The sequence below is a fragment of the Parus major genome, chromosome 14 (assembly GCF_001522545.3).
Source record: "Parus major isolate Abel chromosome 14, Parus_major1.1, whole genome shotgun sequence".
Lineage (NCBI taxonomy): Eukaryota > Metazoa > Chordata > Aves > Passeriformes > Paridae > Parus > Parus major.
In genome coordinates, this window is record NC_031783.1 from 14799598 (window position 1) to 14819288 (window position 19691).

The 19691-nt window shown below is 55.7% G+C and overlaps 4 protein-coding genes, 1 long non-coding RNA gene and 2 other non-coding genes across 7 annotated transcripts in view; 4 read left to right on the plus strand and 3 right to left on the minus strand.

Annotated features, from left to right (window-relative positions):
- RPL3L (ribosomal protein L3 like) overlaps positions 1-4494 on the minus strand; it is a 7522-nt gene extending 3028 nt beyond the window's left edge. The window contains exons 1-5 of the mRNA XM_015643326.2: positions 4390-4494; positions 3208-3400; positions 2673-2841; positions 1440-1575; positions 535-721 (exon numbers count right to left, since the gene is read on the minus strand). Of these exons, the coding sequence (XP_015498812.1) occupies positions 535-721; positions 1440-1575; positions 2673-2841; positions 3208-3400; positions 4390-4392 (688 nt within the window). The 5' untranslated portion in view covers positions 4393-4494. The remainder of the gene's footprint in view (positions 1-534; positions 722-1439; positions 1576-2672; positions 2842-3207; positions 3401-4389) is intronic.
- Positions 4495-5285: 791 nt separating this feature from the next.
- Positions 5286-6882, plus strand: NDUFB10 (NADH:ubiquinone oxidoreductase subunit B10). The gene is made up of 4 exons (XM_015643402.2): positions 5286-5497; positions 6030-6168; positions 6431-6570; positions 6679-6882. Exons 1-4 carry the CDS (start codon positions 5350-5352, stop codon positions 6774-6776), a joined length of 525 nt encoding a protein of 174 aa, XP_015498888.1. The 5' UTR covers positions 5286-5349; the 3' UTR covers positions 6777-6882.
- A 330-nt stretch (positions 6883-7212) lies between these two features.
- On the minus strand, positions 7213-9968 carry RPS2 (ribosomal protein S2). Its single transcript, XM_015643401.3, has 8 exons — positions 9954-9968; positions 9695-9853; positions 9492-9581; positions 8955-9062; positions 8274-8447; positions 8038-8197; positions 7512-7603; positions 7213-7334 (listed from the first exon to the last, which is right to left on the minus strand). The coding sequence occupies exons 2-8, from the start codon at positions 9848-9850 to the stop codon at positions 7254-7256; spliced, it is 861 nt and encodes a 286-aa protein (XP_015498887.1). The 5' UTR covers positions 9851-9853; positions 9954-9968; the 3' UTR covers positions 7213-7253.
- Positions 7694-7831, minus strand: LOC117245164. Its single transcript, XR_004499502.1, has one exon. It is a non-coding gene; the product is annotated as a small nucleolar RNA SNORA64/SNORA10 family (small nucleolar RNA).
- An 8-nt stretch (positions 9969-9976) lies between the features above and the next one.
- LOC107211411 lies at positions 9977-10755 on the plus strand. The gene is made up of 2 exons (XR_001524175.2): positions 9977-10174; positions 10549-10755. It is a non-coding gene; the product is annotated as an uncharacterized LOC107211411 (long non-coding RNA).
- LOC117245165 lies at positions 10352-10476 on the plus strand. Its single transcript, XR_004499503.1, has one exon. It is a non-coding gene; the product is annotated as a small nucleolar RNA ACA64 (small nucleolar RNA).
- A 243-nt stretch (positions 10756-10998) lies between the features above and the next one.
- Positions 10999-19307, plus strand: TBL3 (transducin beta like 3). The gene is made up of 22 exons (XM_015643372.2): positions 10999-11081; positions 11215-11266; positions 11348-11443; positions 11676-11723; positions 12001-12142; positions 12292-12376; positions 12700-12867; positions 13250-13325; positions 13473-13569; positions 13939-14135; positions 14425-14566; positions 14920-14978; positions 15491-15594; positions 15953-16103; positions 16217-16447; positions 16609-16679; positions 17074-17230; positions 17599-17657; positions 17891-17994; positions 18131-18202; positions 18477-18635; positions 19094-19307. Exons 1-22 carry the CDS (start codon positions 11029-11031, stop codon positions 19204-19206), a joined length of 2436 nt encoding a protein of 811 aa, XP_015498858.1. The 5' UTR covers positions 10999-11028; the 3' UTR covers positions 19207-19307.
- Positions 19308-19691: the final 384 nt, after the last annotated feature.

A 19691-nucleotide genomic window follows, 5' to 3' on the forward strand; every position in this document is an offset into this window, starting at 1 on the left:
CTCTCCTGCAGTTCACAGAGGAGCTCTTCTCACTTCCCAGGGCTCTGATCAGACCAGGAGGTGTTCCATGCACACACCCAGGGATGCCCACACCCCTGCACATGTGAGGTTTGTGAGACACTCACACCATCACAGAATGGTTTGGGTTGGAAGGGACCATAGAAACCACCCAGTTCCAACCAACACCTCCCATCAGACCTGGTTGTTTTATGTACTGACAGTCTCCTGGGAGGCCTCTGGGCACAACAAACACCACAGCTTTCACTGCTCTTAATCTCAGGGAAAATCTTTCCACCAGAATTACCTTGTCAGCTCCTTTGTATCTACATCAAAGATGACCCTGTTAAATTTTTCCCTTGCTGGAATCCCTGAGATTAAGGAAACTGAGCTCTGCCACAACAGAACTGGATGCAGTGCTTAAGATCCTGAGGCTCTTTGCTACTCCCTTTACAAAAAGTTGGGGGTTCCCAGCGTGGTTGACACTCTCCTACCCCAAAACCACCACGAGAGAAGGACAGCCCCAAACCCCTGCACCTTTCATCCCGTGTCCCTTGGTCACGCCGATGACATCGATCATCTCATTCTGGCTGAAGACACTGTGCACAGAGATCTGCTTCTCCAGCCTCTCCCGGACCCAGTCGACCTTCTCAGCCACTGTCCCTCCATTCAGCTGGATCTCCATGATGTGGGCCTTCTTCTGCCTCAGTGGGAGCAGCCTCATCTGCAGCACGCCGTGCTTTAGGGTGGCCCCTCGCCCCACAGACAGGAGGGTGCAGCAGGGCTGGGTCACTCACGATGTGTGAGGGGCACAGGGGTGTGCAGAGCCACGGCTTCACCTCTCTGCCACACTCATCCCCTTTCATAGCAGCCCTGGGTCTTTATAGCTGGGATTTTATGGAGCCAACTCCTCGAGCCCAGAGACCCTGTCTGGCCTTGAGCCAGCTTAGCTCTCCCCCAGACTCCAAAGCAGCCCTTAACTCCAGGGATCAGCATTCAAACGGGCTCCTGTGGATCCAGCAATCAGCATCTGGCAAAACTGTGCCTGCCCATGGGGTTATTTTTGCCCAAAACATTTGACACCAGTTGCTAATTTGAGGTGATCATGAGGTCCAAGGTCCCTTGCTGACACGAGGACTCAGGAGCTGCCCAGGCTCTGCCCTCCTGCTGCTCTCCTCCACGGGGTGTGTGGGTTCCCATCAGGATGTGGGGGCTCCCCCGTGTTCCCAAACCACAGTCCCATGGCAAACCTGGAGCAGAAAGCTCTGGGAGGGGACTGGGAGGTCAGGAGGAAGCTGGAAAAGTCAGCCAGCACCTCCCATCACCCATCTCACACCCTCTGCTCTCTCAGCCCCTGTGACCCGACCAAAACACCCCCTGATCCCATTTCCAGGCCCTTCAGAGCTGAGGAAGCCCCCGAGCCCCCAGGGGGAGGCTCTGACCTGTGTGTGCATAATGACACGGATAACTTTGCAGTACTTCTTCATGGCTGCAAAATCCTTCTCCAGCTGCCTTTTCCCAGCCTCATCCTGCCATTTTTTGCAGTACTTTGTGAAAGCCTTCTTCTTGCTCTTGTGCCTACGGACAGAAGCGGTTTAACATCCATCAGAGCTGATAAAGGGCTTGTGACACTGCAGAGAGGGGACGGGTCACCTTGCCAGCCACCTCCTCGAGGCACAAGCAACCTGTGGATACCTGAGCCTCACCTGACTGTCAGGACCTCGAGGTGGGAAGAGGGAAGTGGATAATGAGCCGTGAAACGGGCTTGTTCAAGGGTAATTCAAACCTTTCTGCATGAGGAATGCAGTTGTCTCCCACTGACTGACTCAGCGCCATCACAACACAGGCGCAAAATCGGAGGCGGGGGAAAGCAGGGATCAGAGGCTTGTGGTGGGTGGGTCTCCATGGCACTGTTACAGGAGATTCCCGCAGCCAGGAAATCACAAAGGCACTTCCCTGCTACCTCTGGACACCTGAGCCTCACCTGACTGCCAAGGGCTTTGGGTGGGAAGAGAATGGGAAGTGAAAAGAGCTGACAGGAGAAAAGAGGGATGTGGTGGGAGGGTCTCCATGGCACTGTTACAGGAGACACAATTCCAACAGCGAGGAAATCCGTGTTTCCACCTCCCTCTCTGCTGAGGGGTGTTGATATTTATGAGGGCCAGGGGCCACGTTCTGCATCAATTTCCCCCCTGGCAAATCTGGTTTCACTCCAGCTCAAGGATTCCAGTTAAATGGGGAGCCCAAGCTGCACGAGGGAAAAGGAACCTAGGAACCTGCCATGCGATATTGTGGAGAGAGCTAACTTGCTTCAGCTATTAGAATAAATTTACATATGCAAACGCTGCTCCCCAGCATCGGGCTGTCTGCAATGGCCCTGTGCATGAATAAATAGGCAGCTGAGCTGAACCGTTTGGGCATCCTGTGGAATTCCTGCCAGAGGTCCCTCACAGGCAGCCCCCCAGGAAACCCAGAATATGGGAATCCCAGAATCACTGAGGTCAGAAAAGCTCTCCAAGATCCTGGAGTCCTACTTGTGACTGATCCCCGCCTTGTCACCCAGCCCAGAGCACCGAGTGCCACATCTGGGTGTCCCTTGGACACCTCCAGGGTGGTGCCTCCACCATCTCCCTGGGCAGTTCCAGTGTTTAATGACCCTTCTCAGGAGCACGTACCAGTTCTTGTAGAAGCGCCGCCGGCACTCGTCACTGATGTGCTCGGCAAATACAGTCTTGAAATTCCTCAAGCCCTTGGGTGTCTCGATGTAGCCCACCACCCCCACCACCACCATCGGCGGGGTCTCGATGATGGTCACGGCCTCCACCTCCTCCCGCTTGGAGATCTCTGCAAGGCAGCAAAGGGAAGTGGTGCCCAGCATCCTCTGGGATCAGGAGGATCCCTGGAGGATCCAGGATCCCTGGAGGATTCCCACTGTCACAGAGAGTGCTGGGAGCAAGGTCACGTTCAGCCTCAGCCATCTGCAGCCTTCCCGCCTCCCAAACCACCACTCACCATCCCAGTGTGGAGAGTTCCAGGAAAACCCCCACACTCAGCCCATCCTGCCGTGGCCTTTAACCATCCAAGATCTGGATAACCAAGATTTAACCTAGAAATGTGGTCTCCACCAACCCCTTTCCATAAACAGCCTTTCCCAAGGAGCCTATTCCCTCCTTTCCCTCGTGGATGTGGCCCCTTGCAGCAGAGCCTTACTGAGCCCAGGCCGGTGCACCTCCCGCACAGTGTGGGTCATTCCAGCCTTGTAGCCCAGGAAAGCTGTCAGGTGCACTGGTTTGCTGGGGTCATCCTTGGGCCAGGCCTTCACCTTCCCCCGGTGCCGGCGGCTCCGCTTGTGGGGCAGGAAGCCCAGGTGGCCGTGCCTGGGAGCGGAGAACTTGCGGTGGGACTGCGGAGAGCAACGACAAAGGGAGGCTTCACTCTCAGCTCCCCGGGAAATGGGGTCAAGGGAAACACAACAAAAGCACAACAGAAATTCCCCCCTTTCATGTGGGAATGCCACAGAGATTCTGGGTTCTTTGCTGAGTCGTAACAGAGCAGGATTTTGTTCAAGCTTCTGTCGTGTACATGGAAAAATGGCATAGAATAAATGGTTTGGGGATGGAAGGGAGCTTAAAGCCCATCCAGACCCGCCCCCTGCCATGGCAGGGACTCCTTCCACTGTCCCAGGGTGCTCCAAACCCTGTCCATCCTGGCCTTGGACACTTCCAGGGATCTGGGGCAGCTACAGCTGCTCTGGGCATCTGTGCCAGGACCTGCCACCCTCACAGGGAAAGGACTTCTTCCTAATACCCATTCTAAATCTATTCTCTGACAGTGTGAATTTACTAAATTTCTGGACAAATTATGTCCTTTAAATAACTTAACATGATCTCATTCCTTCAGCTTCTTCTGAAGGACTTTGAAGGAGAAATACATTCTTTACTAGGTCTGTCCTTCTGTGCTCTTAATTATAACAATTTATTTTGTATCCTGTAGCACCAAAAAGGCCTGCTCGGGATTCCTGGGCTTTATGTCATCAAGGTAAATGGCACAAAACAAGCACAGCCAAGGATCGGGAAAACAGGAGAAAGGATGCCCAAAAGAATGGGTAAAAAGAACATGCAAATGTTCTAACAGCATCTCAAAAGCCAGATGAGAAGAGATAAACACATAAACCTCAACCACAAGCAGCAAAGGGTTAGTCCTGCACCCACTGCAGCTCCTTCCTAGCTCAGACCAGTCCCAGTGCCCGGCTGTGCTTTCCACCAAGCTCATTTTCCTGCCTGAGTGGAACTCTGAGGATTCTGACCCCATTCCAGCGGCAGCACCAGGAGCACAAGCCAGCCCTGCTCGCTGACCCTCGCACACAAGCGACTCCAGCAGAGCTGTACCAACCATGGGACGTCTTCAGCCCGGGGCAGCAGCAGAGAGAGGCTGTCAGGAGGTGCCTCCCCAGATTAATACTTAAGATGGGTATGGGTCTGAAGACACAAATTTAGCCACTCGCTTCACCCGCTGCGATATTCATTTCATTCCTGGCAGGTTGGACACGACAGTTGTGGTGTGATAAAGGTCAATTGCTGCTGGCTCAGTTTACGCTTCTCGCTCCTGAACAACTCTAATGTGAATGGCAGGAATTAGGGCAGTTTCCTGAATTGGAGCAGGTTCCAAAAGGGGCATCACACACCCAGAGCTGTGAACACCTGCACCAGGTACCCCAGCACAGACCGAAAATCTCTCTGTCAGCCCAGGCTTTGTGATTCTGACTGGAAAAGAGATCGAGACAATACATCTCAGAATCACAGAACAGTTTGGGTTGGAAGGGACCTTTAAAATCATCCAGTCCCAACTCCTGCCATGGGCAGGGACACGTTCCCCAGCTGAGAGGGGCCCTCAACCCTGCGTGTCCCTCCGAGCAGGGACCTGCTTTGCTTTGGGGGCCCAGCAATGGCACCAGGGGAACGGGCAGGAGCTGAGCCCAGGGAGTTCCACCTGGACATGAGGCAGAACTTTATCCCCGCGCACTGACCGAGCACAGGTCCCACAGAGGGTGTGGAGCCTCCCTCACCGGGGATATCCCGAAGCCATCTGCTCACAGTCCTGTGCCACGTACTGTGGGATGGCGCTGCTGGGCAGGGACGTGGGACACACGGGACACACTGGGGGCTCTTCCAGCCCGACATCCCGGCGTTCTGGGATCCCCTCACGGAGCCGGGACACGCGGACTACAACTCCCGCCGTGCCCCAGGGCCGCCGCCATACTCCTCGCCCGGCCCCCTCAAGGGTCGCCGCCATATTCCCGCGCTCCCGCCCCCTCAGGGGTCACCGCCATCTTTCCCCGCCGCCGCCGCCGAGATGCCGGAGGATCACGACTTGGAGGCGTACAAGGTGCCGCCGACCCGCACCCCCGTCTCCGAGAGGACCACGTCGGTGCCCAACCCCGTCAACTACTTCCAGGCCGCCTTGAGCTATGTCATCGACGCGCCCGTCACCTTCGTCCGAGGTACCGGCGGGACGAGACCCCCCCCCAAACGCCGTCCCCCTCCCCGTGGGAGCTGAGAAGCGACGCGGGGACGGGGACACCGGGATGGGAACACCGGGGCACGGGGCAAAGGCGTGAGGACACGGGCACCTGGACAGGCAAAGGGTACACACAAGGACACGGGGACACTGGTCCTGACAGTAACGGCACGCGCAGAGGACAGGACGCTGGGACACAGGGACACGGGACATTGACAAGAACACAGCATGGCCGTAGTGACATGGGACAGACAAGAGCACAGCTTGGATAGTAGGACAGACACAGGAACGTGAGACACAGCTCGGACACTGGGAGAGGTGCAGGGGATACAGGGCCACAGTACCACAGCGTGGACATGGGACACAGCACAGCGGGACAGACACACAGCTGGGCATGAGCTGGACACAGGAATGGTCCCACTGCTGCTTCCTGGGAAGGTGGCACCGGGCAGTGCCAGCACTGGGGCTGTCCCTCAGAGCTGGGGCCGGGGTGTGTGACCAGGCTGTCCCTGCAGAGTTGGTCGAGCGGTGGCAAAGCAAGAAAAAGTTCTACTACTACCACCAGAAGTTCCCCCGTGTGCCTGACCTGAGCGAGTGCCTGGAGGGTGACTACATGTGCTACTATGAGGCCGAGGCTCAGTGGAGAAGGGACAGGTATGGCTGCCCCTGGACTGTCCCCAGGCGAGGTCACAGCAGAGCACACAGCTCTGGGACCTGCAGCATTTTGGTGAATGCTGAGGCAGCACCTCCAGCCCACCCCATTACACATCAGTGTCCTGCTGTCCCCTGCAGCACTCTGGGCATGGTGGCATTAGGGACCAGGACCCTGAAAATCCCAGAGCTGACATTCCATGGGAGTGTCCTCATCCCTTGGTTCAGCTTTTGTAATCTCATGGCTGCTCCATCTTTCCTGCAGGATGGTTGATCAGGAAATCGTGGAGATAGTCCGGGAAAGGATGGCTGCGTGCAAGCAGAGGGAAGGACCCAACCAGTTCCAGAACTGTGCCAAGGAGATGGAGCTGCTGGCACAGGTCACCAAGGCCTACCAGGACAGATGTGAGTGTGGCAGCAGCACACTGGGAAAGGGCTCTAAACCCAGGGAAGGGGGGTCACAGAACACAGGCTTGTGGGAGGCACTGCTCAAACATTTCCTTTCTTTTTCAGACGGTGAGCTGGGTTACCATGGGAATGCACGGAAGTGCCTGATGAAGCAGAAGCACAGGATGATGGAGGAGAGGAAAGCAGCACAAGAAAACCAGTAGAGCTGAAACAATTCCTCCCTCCATGGTGCTGGTATCCAAGTGCATGTTGCTTCCCTGACCTCTGGTACCGCTGGCCTCCACAATAAACACACATCTGTACAGTTGGGATCTGTATTTATTCTTTGAAGAGCTCTGCGAGCCCTCAGCTCCAGGCACTTGGGGCTGCCAGTATTGGGGTTTGCCCTCTGGAGCCCTTCCTCTCCTTCATGTGCCAGCAGAACAGTCTGTGAGCTGCTCTGCCCTGGCTCTGAATGCCCTCAGGCTGAGTAAGGACGATGTGCCCCCAAGGCCAGGCTGGACAGAGCTCGGAGCAGCAGTGTCTAGTGGGAAGTGTCCCATGACAGGAGCTGGAATTGATGAGCTTCCAGGTCCTTTCCAACCCAACCCATTCCATGGGTTGCCCCGAGCACCAACCCCCAGTCACACCAAGCACCAATTCCTGGTTCTCTGATTGCTTTATTTTCGTACAAAAGCCGCTTAGGTGGCGGCCACAGCGGCTGCCTGGGTCCTCTGCACCGACACTCTCGTGTGGGTCTTGGCCAGATGATCAGTGAACTCCTGCAAAAAACACCAACAGTGGGTTATTCCCTCAAACCCCTCTCACCTCAGCACCCCTTCCCATCCCTGCTGTGCACTGGGGCAGCTCAACTTTAGAGCTGCCAAATCTCTGGGTACAGAAATCTAAATTTAGGGGAAGGGTAAGACTGGAGCTGTAAGTTACCAAAATGCTTTTACCTGGTAAGGAGACTTGGTGAAGACAGTCTCTTTCCAGAGGTCAGGAGTCAGGTAGCTGTAGGTTTTGGAGATGGCATCGAAGGTGGCTTTAGCTGCAGAGAGATGTCACACACTGCCCGTCAACCGCTGCAGAACCAGCCCGCTGATCCGAGCCACAGCTCCAAAATATCCCCCAGCTACGAAAATGTGGAATTTTGAAAGGACCAGGGAGACCATGGGAGGGCCTCTCTGATGAACCTACAAAACTCAGGTTTCTCTCTCTCTCCAGTTACGACAATTACACTACGGGACACAAGTGCAATCGCGCAGATTGGGAGATTCAGGAGCGGCGACAGGCGTAACAACACCCCATGACAGGTGTAACAACACCCCATGTTTCTGTAACGAGCTCTGACAGAACCCACAGCAGGACTGACCTGCACCAGCAGCAGAAGTCGTGGCTTCTGCTTCACTGCTGCAGGCACGAAGCACCATAAAATGGAAGTGCCTTGGCCCCATCAGTGACAAAAGTGGCCCCAGAGCTCACCGAAGTTGCCGAGGGTGGCCGTGCAGCCCCGCGCCGATGTGTAGCAGTCGTCGATGCCAGCCATCATCAGCAGCTTCTTGGGGACAGGGGCGGACACAATCCCGGTGCCGCGGGGAGCCGGGATCAGACGCACCAGCACGGAGCCACAGCGCCCGGTGACCTGTGGGGACACATCGGGTCAGCCCCAGAACACAGCCCCGAGCAGCCCCAGGGCCAGGCTGGCACAGGACACTCACCTTGCAGGGCACCGTGTGCGGCTTCCCGATCTTGTTGCCCCAGTAGCCGCGCCGCACGGGCACGATGGACAGCTTGGCCAGGATGATGGCCCCACGGATGGCCGTGGCCACCTCCTTGGAGCACTTCACCCCCAGCCCCACGTGGCCGTTGTAGTCCCCGATGGCCACAAATGCCTGCAGAGAGAAGAGTTTTCACTGCTCCCTCCAGGAGCTCAGCCCCATCCCTACACACAGTTCTCAACACCCATTTTTCCCTCAGAGTTCATCCTTCAGTCAGAATCGGCCAAGGTTTTTAAAGCACTGGGATTCAATTCCCTGCTGCAGCCTCACACTGCTCAGAACTCCCTGTGATTTCCCAACAGCACTCCCTCTTTATACCCAAAACTTCTCCCTGAAAACCCAACGCTGCTGTGCAAGAACAACTGCATTTTGCAGTGTCAGAAGAGTTTGCTCAAAAAGAAATTTAAAAGTTTTGCAGTCCAACTTTTGGGACAGTGCTACTTCAAGGAACATCTGCACACACCACTGACATTTTAGTTACTACATTTAACAAACTACTAATGATCCCCACAGGAATTTATTTACTAGATGTGACAGTAAAAGGGATTTGGAATGATTAAAATGACACTAAAAATGTAAGTGGGAAGATGTGAACAGGAGGATCCAGAAAAACAGGATTACCTTGAACCTGGTGCGCTGCCCAGCACGGGTTTGTTTCTGCACAGGCATAATCTTCAGCACCTCATCCTTCAGCGAGGAGCCCAGGAAGAAATCGATGATCTCCGACTCCTGCAAGAGTCATGCAGTGAGCACACAGGAATTGTGGAATCCTGGAATGGTTGGGGTTAACAGGGACCTCAAAGCTCAGCTAATCCAACCCTCTCCCAAGAGCAGGGACATCTTCCACCATCCCAGAGTGCTCCGAGCCCCATCCAGCCTGGCCTTGGACGTTTCCAGGGATCCAGGGCAGCCACAGCTTCTCTAGGAATCTGTGCCAGGGCCTCACCACCTTTACAGGGAACAATTCCTTCCCAATATCCCATCTGTCCCTATCCCAGGTTCCATTCCAGCTGTCCTGGAGCCCCTTTAAGCTCTGGAAGAAGTTGAGATCTCCCCAAGCCTTCCCTTCCCCAGGTAAGCACCCCCAGCTCTCCGTGCGTAGCTCCGCCCCTTGGAGCATCTCCCTGTCCCATCATTTCCATGTCCACAGCAACTCACCTTGATGGGAAGCGAGAAGAGATAAATCTCCTCAAGAGACTTGATCTTCATATCCTTGACCAGGCGACCGAGTTTGGTGACAGGAATCCACTGGCAGAGAAATCCACGGCCAAGAGTCACCAGGTGCCAGCACCCGCCGGGACCCGGCTCCGCTGCCGCATCCTCGGGGCTGGCAGCACCCCCGTCCCCGGCTCCCCACTCACCTCCTTATCCTCGGCTTTACCTCCGCGGGCCCCGCGGCCTCTCCCGCGGCCCCTCCCGCGGCCGCGCCCGCGGCCCCGCAGCCCGGTCCCGAATCCACCGCGGAAGCCCCCGCGGGCCGCTCCCGCTCCTCCCGCAGCACCGGCGTCGTCCGCCATTTGCTGGAACAAAGCGGGACATGAGGCGGGCCGCGCCGGGCGCGGATGGGGCCGGATGGGGCCGGCCGGGCCGGGCCGCCGCCATCGCTCCCGCTCTACTTACGTGATCCCTCAGCGTAGAAGGCCGCGCGGCCGCGCCGTCCAGTATTTATAGTGCGGGTATCTCGCGAGAGCAGTGCCAGCCCTGCGAGCTGAATACGGAATACAGCGCGGGCTGTACTGAGCGGTTTATGGAGAATTATACAGAGTGCGGGGCGGGCGCGGCTCCCGGGACAAACCGGCGCGCACGGCCCGAGCCCTCAGAGCGCGGCGGGGCGGCGGCAGGTGAGGAGCTGTGGGTCCGGGGGAAGGCACTGCTGCATTTCGCTCCTTCCGTACGCCTTTAGCCCTTACAAAACTCTGCTGGGAAGTGTTTGTGGCACTGCCCGAGCCGCAGCCCGGCCGGGTGGGGTGCAGGGAGCATCCCGGGAAGGCGCTCCGGGGAGCGCGGTAGCGCCCGGCGCGGTCTGAAAATCACTCGGGGTCTGCTGTGGCCCCGGGTGAGATAACGGCGCCCATAGCATCGGGAACATAAAGCTTATTGCCCACGCCTCTGTGTGGGGAATGAAACCCATGTTCCCACAAGCCCCGTGCCCGGCGGGAACCGGGAGTGAGGAGATGTCGGGGATGTTTCTCAGAGCTTTGTTTCCCCGCACCAGGTGCCGTTCCCGGCCGCTGAGAGCCGCGGCCCCGCCGTGGGCTGGGCTGGCGCTTCCACGGCCATCCCTTCCCCCGAGGAGCTGTGAAGAGCACGGAAATGCCGTGATGGACGGCGACATGGGAGTTACTGAAACGATGGGAGCTGAAAACGATATTCGTTTTTGTATTTCGGTGTGCAATAAAAGATGAAATGCTTAAAAGTTAAAGCGTCTCTGTTCTATTGTTAAAAGTCCTGCTTTACGCTGTGGTCGGACCCCGCAAGTCGCTTCCTTGGGGAGGGGCGGTTTTGCTGGAGAACGCGGAGAAGATGCAGCGCAGAGGCCGGGCCGGGCTGCCGCCGCTTTTCCGGGAACCGGGAATTTCATCCCGTTCTCCGGAGCCCCACGTGGGGCTGGGGGCGCTCCTCGCTCACGTCACTGGGGCCGGAAGTGTTCCCTCGCTTCCCGGAAGTGGCGGCCGGAAGCACGTGGGTCGCGGCCATGGCGGACACGGAGCCGGCCGCCGCCGCTGTCCCCGTGCGCTTCAAGAGCAAGTGAGGCACCGGCGGGACCGGGCTGGGGCTGCGAGGGCGAGCGAGGGGCCGGGCCGGGCTGCGCGACCGGAGCCCCCGGGCCGCCGTCGCTCCGCTTTAACGGGGCCTCTCCGCGCGTCTTTTTCCCTTCCAGCTACGCTGTGACGCGAAAGATCGAGCCGTTCTACAAAGGAGGGCGAATCCAGGTAATCCCGGCTCTGGAGGGACATTTGGGGATGTCGCGCCTCCTTGCTCTAACGTTCCTGTTCCCGATCCCTTTTCTCCAGATAAGCCGGGATGGGAAGTTCATGTTCTGCCCCTGTGGGAGCAAAGTCAACGTCATCGATGTGGAAACGGGAGCTCTCCTGCACAGCCTGCAGCAGGTGACGGGAATCGGCCCCTCCTGAGCGTGTCCCGGCGCTCCCGGAGGGTTTTCTCACTGTGGATGTAAAGCTCCCAGGAGTGAAGAGTGCAGGGAGGGTGGGAACGGACCCAAACACAGATTTTGGGTGGTCCCCGAGCTGTGCTCGGTGTCAGCAGAGCCATGTGGAGAAGGGAGCTCTGAGATCTCTCCAGGGATGGTTTAACTGTGGGATTTCTCTTCTGTTTTCCCAGGATGAGGAAGAGGATGTCACAGCATTCGTGCTCAGCCCTGATGACGAGGTGGGTTTGTTCTCGGGACAGGCTGGGCCAGGAATGGGGGGAATTTTGGGGTGTCTGTGCAGGGCCAGGACTTGGACTCGATGATCCTCGTGAATGTCCCCCCAGCTGGGGACATTCCACAGTTCTATTCCACGTCCTGTGTGCTTCCTGAGATCCCCCTGGAGCCTCCTCAGGCCCTGCCCAGGGGCCCAGCAGCTCCCTGTGCTGTGTGGGGCTGGCAGAAAGCCACGCTCAGGCAGTGGCTCCGTGGGTAAGTGTCCCTGTCCCCTGTCCCCAGGTGCTGGTGACAGGGAGCCGGGCGCTGCTGCTGCGCCGGTGGCACTGGAGGGAGCCCAGCTGTGAGCGCACCTGGCGAGCTGTGCACACTGCACCCGTGGCCACCATGGCCTTCGACCCCACGGCCACCCTGCTGGCCACAGGTACCTCTGGAACCACCCCAGGGGCATTTCCTGCTCCTCCCTCCCGAGGGCAGGGGTGGGAGAGGTTCAGGGCCCCAGTTTGGGGATCTGCTGGACTTCCCACGGCTCTCTCCTCCAGAGTTCATTCCCAGATCTCCTTCTCTTCCCAGGTGGCTGCGACAGCACCATTAAAATCTGGGATATGATCAAGCACTACTGCACACACAACCTGAAAGGATCCTCTGGAGTGGTTCAGTAAGGACGAGTCCTGTCTGTCAGTCCCTGCCTGTGCTGGGATGCTGGGATTGATGTGGAATTCTTGAGTTAATGGAACATGAAGGTCCATTCCAAGCAGGTTCTGGGCTCTTCCTGGGTTTTGAGAGCAGAGTTATGGCTGAATCTGCTCAGAGAGGAAACAGTTTGGTCAAGAATTTTCATGGAATCACAAAATTGTCAGGCAGGGACACCTCCTGCTAGCCCAGGATGCTCAGAGCCCATCGAACCTGTCCTGCTGTGGGATGTGCTTTATGTAAAGGTTGGGTGGTTTATTCCTGTCCTGTCCCTCTCCTCCTGCCCAGCCTGGTCGAGTTCCACCCCGACATCTCCCGCCTGCAGCTCTTCTCCTCCTCCATGGATTACAAGATCCGCATCTGGGACCTGAGCTCCAGCAAATGTGTGGCAGTGCTGGACGGGCACTTCAGTGCCGTCACCTCGCTGGCCTTTGCAGATGGGAACACCCTCCTGAGGTACCTCCAGCAGGGCTTTCACCTCCATCCATTCACCTCCTGCAGGACTGGGGCATCCTGGAGGCTCTGGGCAGCTTCTGCTGTGAGGGGAAGGGGTGATGCAAGTGCTCAGTGGGTGTCAGCCCTGGAATCAGGGAATGGGTTGGGTTGGAAGGGACCTTAAAGCCCCCCCAGTGCCACCCCTGCTGTGGCAGGGACACCTCCCACTGTCCCAGGCTGCTCCCAGCCCCGTCCAACCTGCCACAGGAATACCCTGTGCTGGCACAGGGAATGCTGCTGCTCTCTCTCCCATGGCCTCTCCAGAGAGGTGTTGAACTCCCACGGTGCCAAATTTGCACCCAGACCCAAGTTTAGCACTAAAATTGAGCTTTTTCATTTGCAGCTCTGGCCGTGACAAGATCTGCATGGTCTGGGACCTGGAGACCAGGCAGAGCAAACGAACTGTCCCTGTCTACGAGGTGAAACTGCTTTTTACTTCTTCCTTAGAGATCTTCTGTAGTTTCTAGGCCATGGTCTCCCTCTTTTGGGTGTTTATGTTGTGAATTGAGGTTTCCCTCCCTTCCCAGGGGTTTTCAGCTCTGGTTCTGCCTCTCTGACTCTTGCAGACTGTGGAAGCCACTGTATTGTTGCCTGAAGAGGGAGATTTCTCTCAGCTGGGTGTGAAGAAACAAGGGCTGCACTTTGTCACAGCTGGCAGCAAAGGTGAGTGTCACATTTGGAGCCTGAAGGGTGGCACTCCAGTCACTTCACTGCTGTCATTCCTGGCCTGTGTCCTCTCCATGTGGCAGGAGCCTTGTGTGGAGAGCAGAGCCTGCTCCTGAGTTCCTTGGGCAGGAGGGGATGAGCAGGATGGAACAGGCACAGTCTGATCCATTTAATACTCAAACACATTTTCAAACTCCATGAGTTTGATTTGCACTGAAGAAGCAAAACTTTGAGGTTTTTCCAGCTGGATCCTGCCCAGTCTTGCCTTGGAGCTGCGTGGCTTTTCCCAGAGTGGTTTGAATGACATTCCTTGGACAGCCACTGTGTAAAGCAGTGGCTCTGCCATGACTTCTCCTGTTTTTCCAGGCATCCTGAGGGTGTGGGACGTGGCCACAGCTGCCTGTGTGCACACCCAGGCCGTGCCCTTCGCGCTGCGGGAGGAGCCGAGCGAGCGCAGCCTCTCCCAGTGCCAGTTTGTTCCTGCCAGGAATGAGATCCTCACCGTGTCCCTGGAGCACAACATCGTCTTCTACGATGCTCAGAGCCTGCAGCTCAGGAAGCAGGTGACAACCCTCAGCCTCCCTTTCCCTTTATCCGTGCTCCAGGGTCGGCTCTGCTTCTGGAAGAGCTTTGCCCAGGGGTGCCCTTGGCTCCAGCCTGTTCTGGAATTGTTCCATGGTGCCAGAGAATTCCACTGGTTTGGGGGAATGTTGCCCAGAGGCCAACACAGGATTGAGAAAGCAGAATAGCCAGAAATGTGTGTAGAAATTATACCCAGTATGAAATGAACACCAGTCATTGGCACCTTCTCCTTCAGCTGCCTTTTCCCTCTTGGACTGTTTCCATCTGCAGCTCGCAGGATACAACGAGGAGGTTCTGGATGTGAAGTTCCTGGGCCCTGGTGACTCTCACATCGTTGTGGCCACCAACAGCCCCCAGCTGAAAGTGTTTGAGCTGGCAACATCCCACTGCCAGATCCTGTACGGCCACACAGGTGTGTGACAGCGTGGGGACACATGGGCAGCTCTTCCTCTATCCAGCTTCTTCTGGAGCTCTGGTGGAGAGGAATCCTTGAGCTCTTGGTGCAGCAGCATCCCAGCAGGGTTGGGAGTTGTGTGGAGAGAGGATGTGTCCCTTTGTCCCTGGCAATGAGATCAGTTTAAACTGGAGCTGGAGGTGCAGGTGTGTGACAGGCTCAGTCCAAAGGGACCGGGACTGTCGTGTCCCACTCCTGTCCCCTGTCTCATTAACTGGGCTCATTAAGAACTGGGCTCATTAACTCACCCCGTTCTGTTGTCCCATCTCAGCACTGCCCTGCACCCACCAGCTTTTATTTCTTCTGTTTAGAAACAATCCTGGCTTTGGATGTCTTCAGGAAAGGCCTGATGTTTGTCACTGGTGCCAAGGTGTGTCACTGCTCTCCATTTAATGAAACTCTTCATTCCTATAGATCTTGTGGCAAAATTATATTTTTGGAACTCCAGAAAGGGCTTTTCATTGTTCATACAATCCCTATCTGAAGCATGATCCAATTACAGGGTTCTCCCACTAGCCCTTTTTAACATTGTTCCTGGGAAAACTGGTTGTATTTTATTGGCCTGAAGGAGATCTTTCCTTCTCTAAATACCCTGGTCTGGTGGTAGAGTTCAGAAAAGTTGTTAGTGTGTGATTGACGGGGGAAAAGGTGCCCAGAGCCCTGATAGACCCAAAAATAAAGCTCTGATACAACCAGAAACAAACCTCCATGCTGGAACCCTGGACTGGGGGCTGACCTTGTCCCCTGCCGTGATGAAGATGAAGGTTCAAGCTGGAACATCAGGGACCAGATGATGACCCAGAGCTCAGGGATGTGATGACAGCAGGGGGAACTGCTGATTTCCCAGAAAACTCAGGCATTTCTGTCCTTTCCCCACTCCAGGACAGAAGCATCCGTGTGTGGCGCATGGGCAGGGCTGGCAGGGTGACCTGTGTGGCCCAGGGCCTGGGCCATGCCCACGGCGTGGGTGCTGTCACCTGCTCCAGGTAACACAGCCTGGGGAAGGGAGGGTGATGTTCTGGTGGCTGCTGTCCCCTCCCAGCTGTGCTGCTTCTCATCCCTGCTCCCAGCTTCTCGTGGTGCCCCAGTGTGAAAGGATCATGGAATGGTTTGGGTTGTAAGGGGTTTTAAATCTCCTCCAGTGCTACCTCCTTCCACCCCTCCCACTGTCCAGCCTGGCCTTGGATTCTCCCAGGGATGGGGGAGTCACTCTGAAATGAAAGAGCTTGGAAAGCCATGGAACCACTTTTCACATCCCAGCAGTGGCTGAGTGTGGAGATCCCAGTCAGGGAGGAGGAACCACTGAATTGTTCCCCCTGCACTTGATGGTTTTGTTCCTTTCAGGCTGAAGGAAAACTTCGTAGTGACCAGCAGCCAGGACTGCACCATCAAGATCTGGAACATTCCAGAATCCCTCACTTCCAAGGCAAAAGCAGCCTTGATCTCCAGTCCAGAGCCCCTCCATGCCAGGGTGACCGAGAGGGGCCATGACAAGGTACAGCTCCACCTGATTTTAGTGCTCCAGTCTCCCTCCTGTGCTGCAGCCTCTGTTCCCACAGCCACAGCCAAGGCCTGACCCTCTTTCCCCTCCTCTTGTGGCCTCCCCAGGACATCAACAGCGTGGCAGTGTCCCCCAATGACAAACTGCTGGCCACGGGCTCGCAGGACCGGCTGGCCAAGCTGTGGTCCTGCTCCGACTGCTCCCTGCTGGGGGTTTTCTCTGGCCACAAACGTGGGATCTGGTGTGTGCAGTTCTCCCCTGTGGATCAGGTCTTGGCCACCTCCTCGGCTGATGGGACCCTGAAGCTTTGGGGACTTCGGGACTTCAGCTGTCTGAAGGTGATGAGAACTTTGCCTCTTGCCCTGGGCAAAACCTTGGGGCTCCTTTTGAGGATCCTTCCAAAACTTGGAGCTTATTTCTTGGGGCTTTATGAATGAATTGGATCCTTTTGGGTCTCTCCAGAGGCCTGCCACTGCTGAGCCTCCTTTCTGTTTTGCAGACCTTTGAAGGCCACGATGCCTCGGTGCTGAAGATCATCTTTGTGAGCCGAGGGGCTCAGCTGCTCAGCAGGTTTGTGCCTGCCCAGGGATCTGGGGAGATTCCAGAATTAAGGGAATATCAGAGCTCATCATCAGCACCAAGAGGGAACAGTCCTGTGTCCAAAGAATCTTTGGAAAGATCTGTAGGAAGATGCCATGTTTAGGCCAGGGTTTCTGTAGAGGTTATTTTAATCTTCCTCTTCTGCAGTTGTTCCATGGATTCCATGTGGCTGCTGTGGCATTGCTGGGTTGGGACAAACACAGCAGGCAAAGCTAAGGGTGCATCTTGTCCTCCACATTTTGGGTTAACTCTGCTCCTGTTTGGAAGGAATTGGCATGGGACAAGTTCATCTGATATTTGAGGTGGGACAGAGCAGGAATGAATCTGCCCAGTGATTCTTTCTGTTGTGTTCCTCTTCCAAAAGTGGATCTGATGGTCTCTTAAAACTGTGGACAATTAAAACAAACGAGTGTGTGAAAACATTGGATGGTCATGAAGATAAAATCTGGGGCCTTCACTCCAACAAGAAGGATGACACGGTGGTGACAGCCTCCAGTGACTCCTGCATCACCCTGTGGCAGGTACAGCACGGGGCTTGGTTCTCCCTGGGTTAATAATCAGGGTAATTGGAGAGCTCAGGCTCTCAGTGCTTTGTTTTCCACGTGTTCTCCTTTTCTGCCTTTTGAAATTGGTTCAGCAAGGCTGATCTTGGCGTTTGGGGGTATTTTTTATCCATCCTGTATTTCCCCAGAGCAGCAGAAGAGTCCCAGCAGTGGAGCTTTGGAGGGAAGTTGGGAATTGTTGGATTTGACATTTAAATTACTTGACCCCAAGATTTTGCTGTGGAAATTGGTCTCCACATCACTTGATGGCTAAATCAAAACCTTTCTGTGTTAAAGCAGGATTTGATAAAATTTTATCCTGTTTTGTTTTGGTTTTTTTTTAATAGGATGTGACTGAAATTGAGGAGAAAGAAGCACAGGCTAAACAGGAGGAGCAGATTATGAAGTGAGTTGATCTTGTGAAAGATGCAGTGAAAGGCAAGCTGTGCAGTGGAACTGTCCCCACCTGGAGCCATCCAGCTCCACCTGATCCCACTGGAGTGAGGGAATTGAGGTGTTTATTGATGAGCACCACAGATTTCTTTACTGTTACTGCCAAATCTGCTGCTTTTTGTGTGGTTTTGGTTTTCTCCACCACCCAAAGATTGGTCTTGCCCTTGTCCCTGATTTGTTTTCCAGAGAGCAAGAGCTTTCTAACCTTCTCCATGAGAAGAGGTACCTGAAAGCTCTGGGCCTGGCCATTTCCCTGGACCGGCCACACACGGTGTTGACCGTGGTCAAGGGTGAGTCCAGAGCGAGCTCTGAAGGCATTTCCAGCCCCCTCTCCTTTCCAGGACACCTTTTCCAGCTAGTTCAAGGCTACAAAGTCCAATAATTAGTCTGAAAGCTTCAGTTTCCTGCTCTCATTTCTCCCTCCAGCCATCCTCAAGGAGCCTGAGGGGAGGAGGCACCTGGAGGAGAACATCGTTCGGCTCCGCAAGGATCAGAAAGGTTTGTTGAGGATTGGAGTGCTGAAAGCTTTCAGGTCAGAGGCTTGTTGTGTCATCTGAAATTAGAATCCTACACTCCTGGAATGGTTTGGGTTGGGAGGTTGTCCAGTTCCACCCTCTGCCATGGGCAGGGACACCTTGCACTGGGCCAGGACCTGCCTTGGGCAGTGCCAGGGGTGGGGAGGCTCAGTCACAGTGTGGGAGCTGAGGCTCTGTGAGAAGCCAGGGCTGTTTTGGGGTGTGTGCCAGCCTGGCCAGGCTTCCTTCCCCCACAGAGGCAGTGCTGGCCTTCCTGGTGACGTGGAACACCAACTCCCGAAACTGCCACGAGGCCCAGGCCGTCATGGAGATGCTCTTGAAGCACGAGGCACCCGACAGCCTCCTGCAGTTCTCGGGAATTAAATCTGCTGTGGAGTCCCTGCTGCCCTACACGGGTGAGGCTCTGTGGGGACAGGAGGTGCTGGCTTGGGTCAGGGATCGTGGAATGCTTTGGGGTGGAAGGGGCACATCGGTTAATCCACCCCTTCCACCATCCCAGGCTGCTCCAAACCCCGTCCATCCTGGCCTTGGGCACATCCAGAGAGTCAGGGACAGCCACAGCTTCTCTGGGAATGTGTGCCAGGGCTTCCCCTCCCTCACAGGAAACAATTCTTTCCTGATATCCCACCCAGCCCTGCCCTCTGGCACTGGGAGCCATTCCCTGTGTCCTGTCTGTCCATCCCTTGTCCCCAGTCCCTCTCCAGCTCTCCTGGAGCCCCTTTGGGCCCTGGGAGTCTCCCTGGAGTGTTCCCTTCTCTGAGCTGGGCATTCCCAGCTCTCCCATCCTGGCTCCACCGTCCAAGGCTGGGCTCTGCTGCCTCCCCTGTGACTCTGAGCCCTTCCCTCCCTGCAGAGCGACACTTCCAGAGGCTGGGCCGGCTGCTCCAGGCTTCCACCTTCATCGAGTTCATGTGGCAGAACATGAGGCTGGCAGCTGTGGCCCAGCAGGACCAGGGGACTCTGTGACCCCCCTTCCCACCAATTTCTCTTTCCAAAGAGCCCACCAGGATGGCAGCTGGAGTTTTAGTTCCTGTATTTTATAATAAATGTTTTAATTTCTAAACCAAGTCCAGCATCCAATCTCCTCAGGGATGAAGGAAGGGAAAAGCCCCTTTCTTTGGCCAAGCTTGGGTTTGTTTTTTCACATCAGTTTGGGATAAAAAGGCAGAATCCCAACAAGCAGTTGGGGTTTAAAGGATTCATGGAGCCAGGATCCTGCTTGGGCAAAGCAGCCTGGAGCAAGGAAGAGGTCTCACCCCAAATTTAGCAGCTGGGAGGGAGAGAAGCACAATTCAAATTCCCCAAATAGCAAATTTTTAAAGCATAAAACAAGCAGGCTTCAGAGATATTTACATTTATTTTATTTCACAGACACAAATGTATAAAATTCAAACAACACAAACACCTCACACTAATGCTGGTTGGGGGTGTCAGGGATGTCCTTTGTCCCC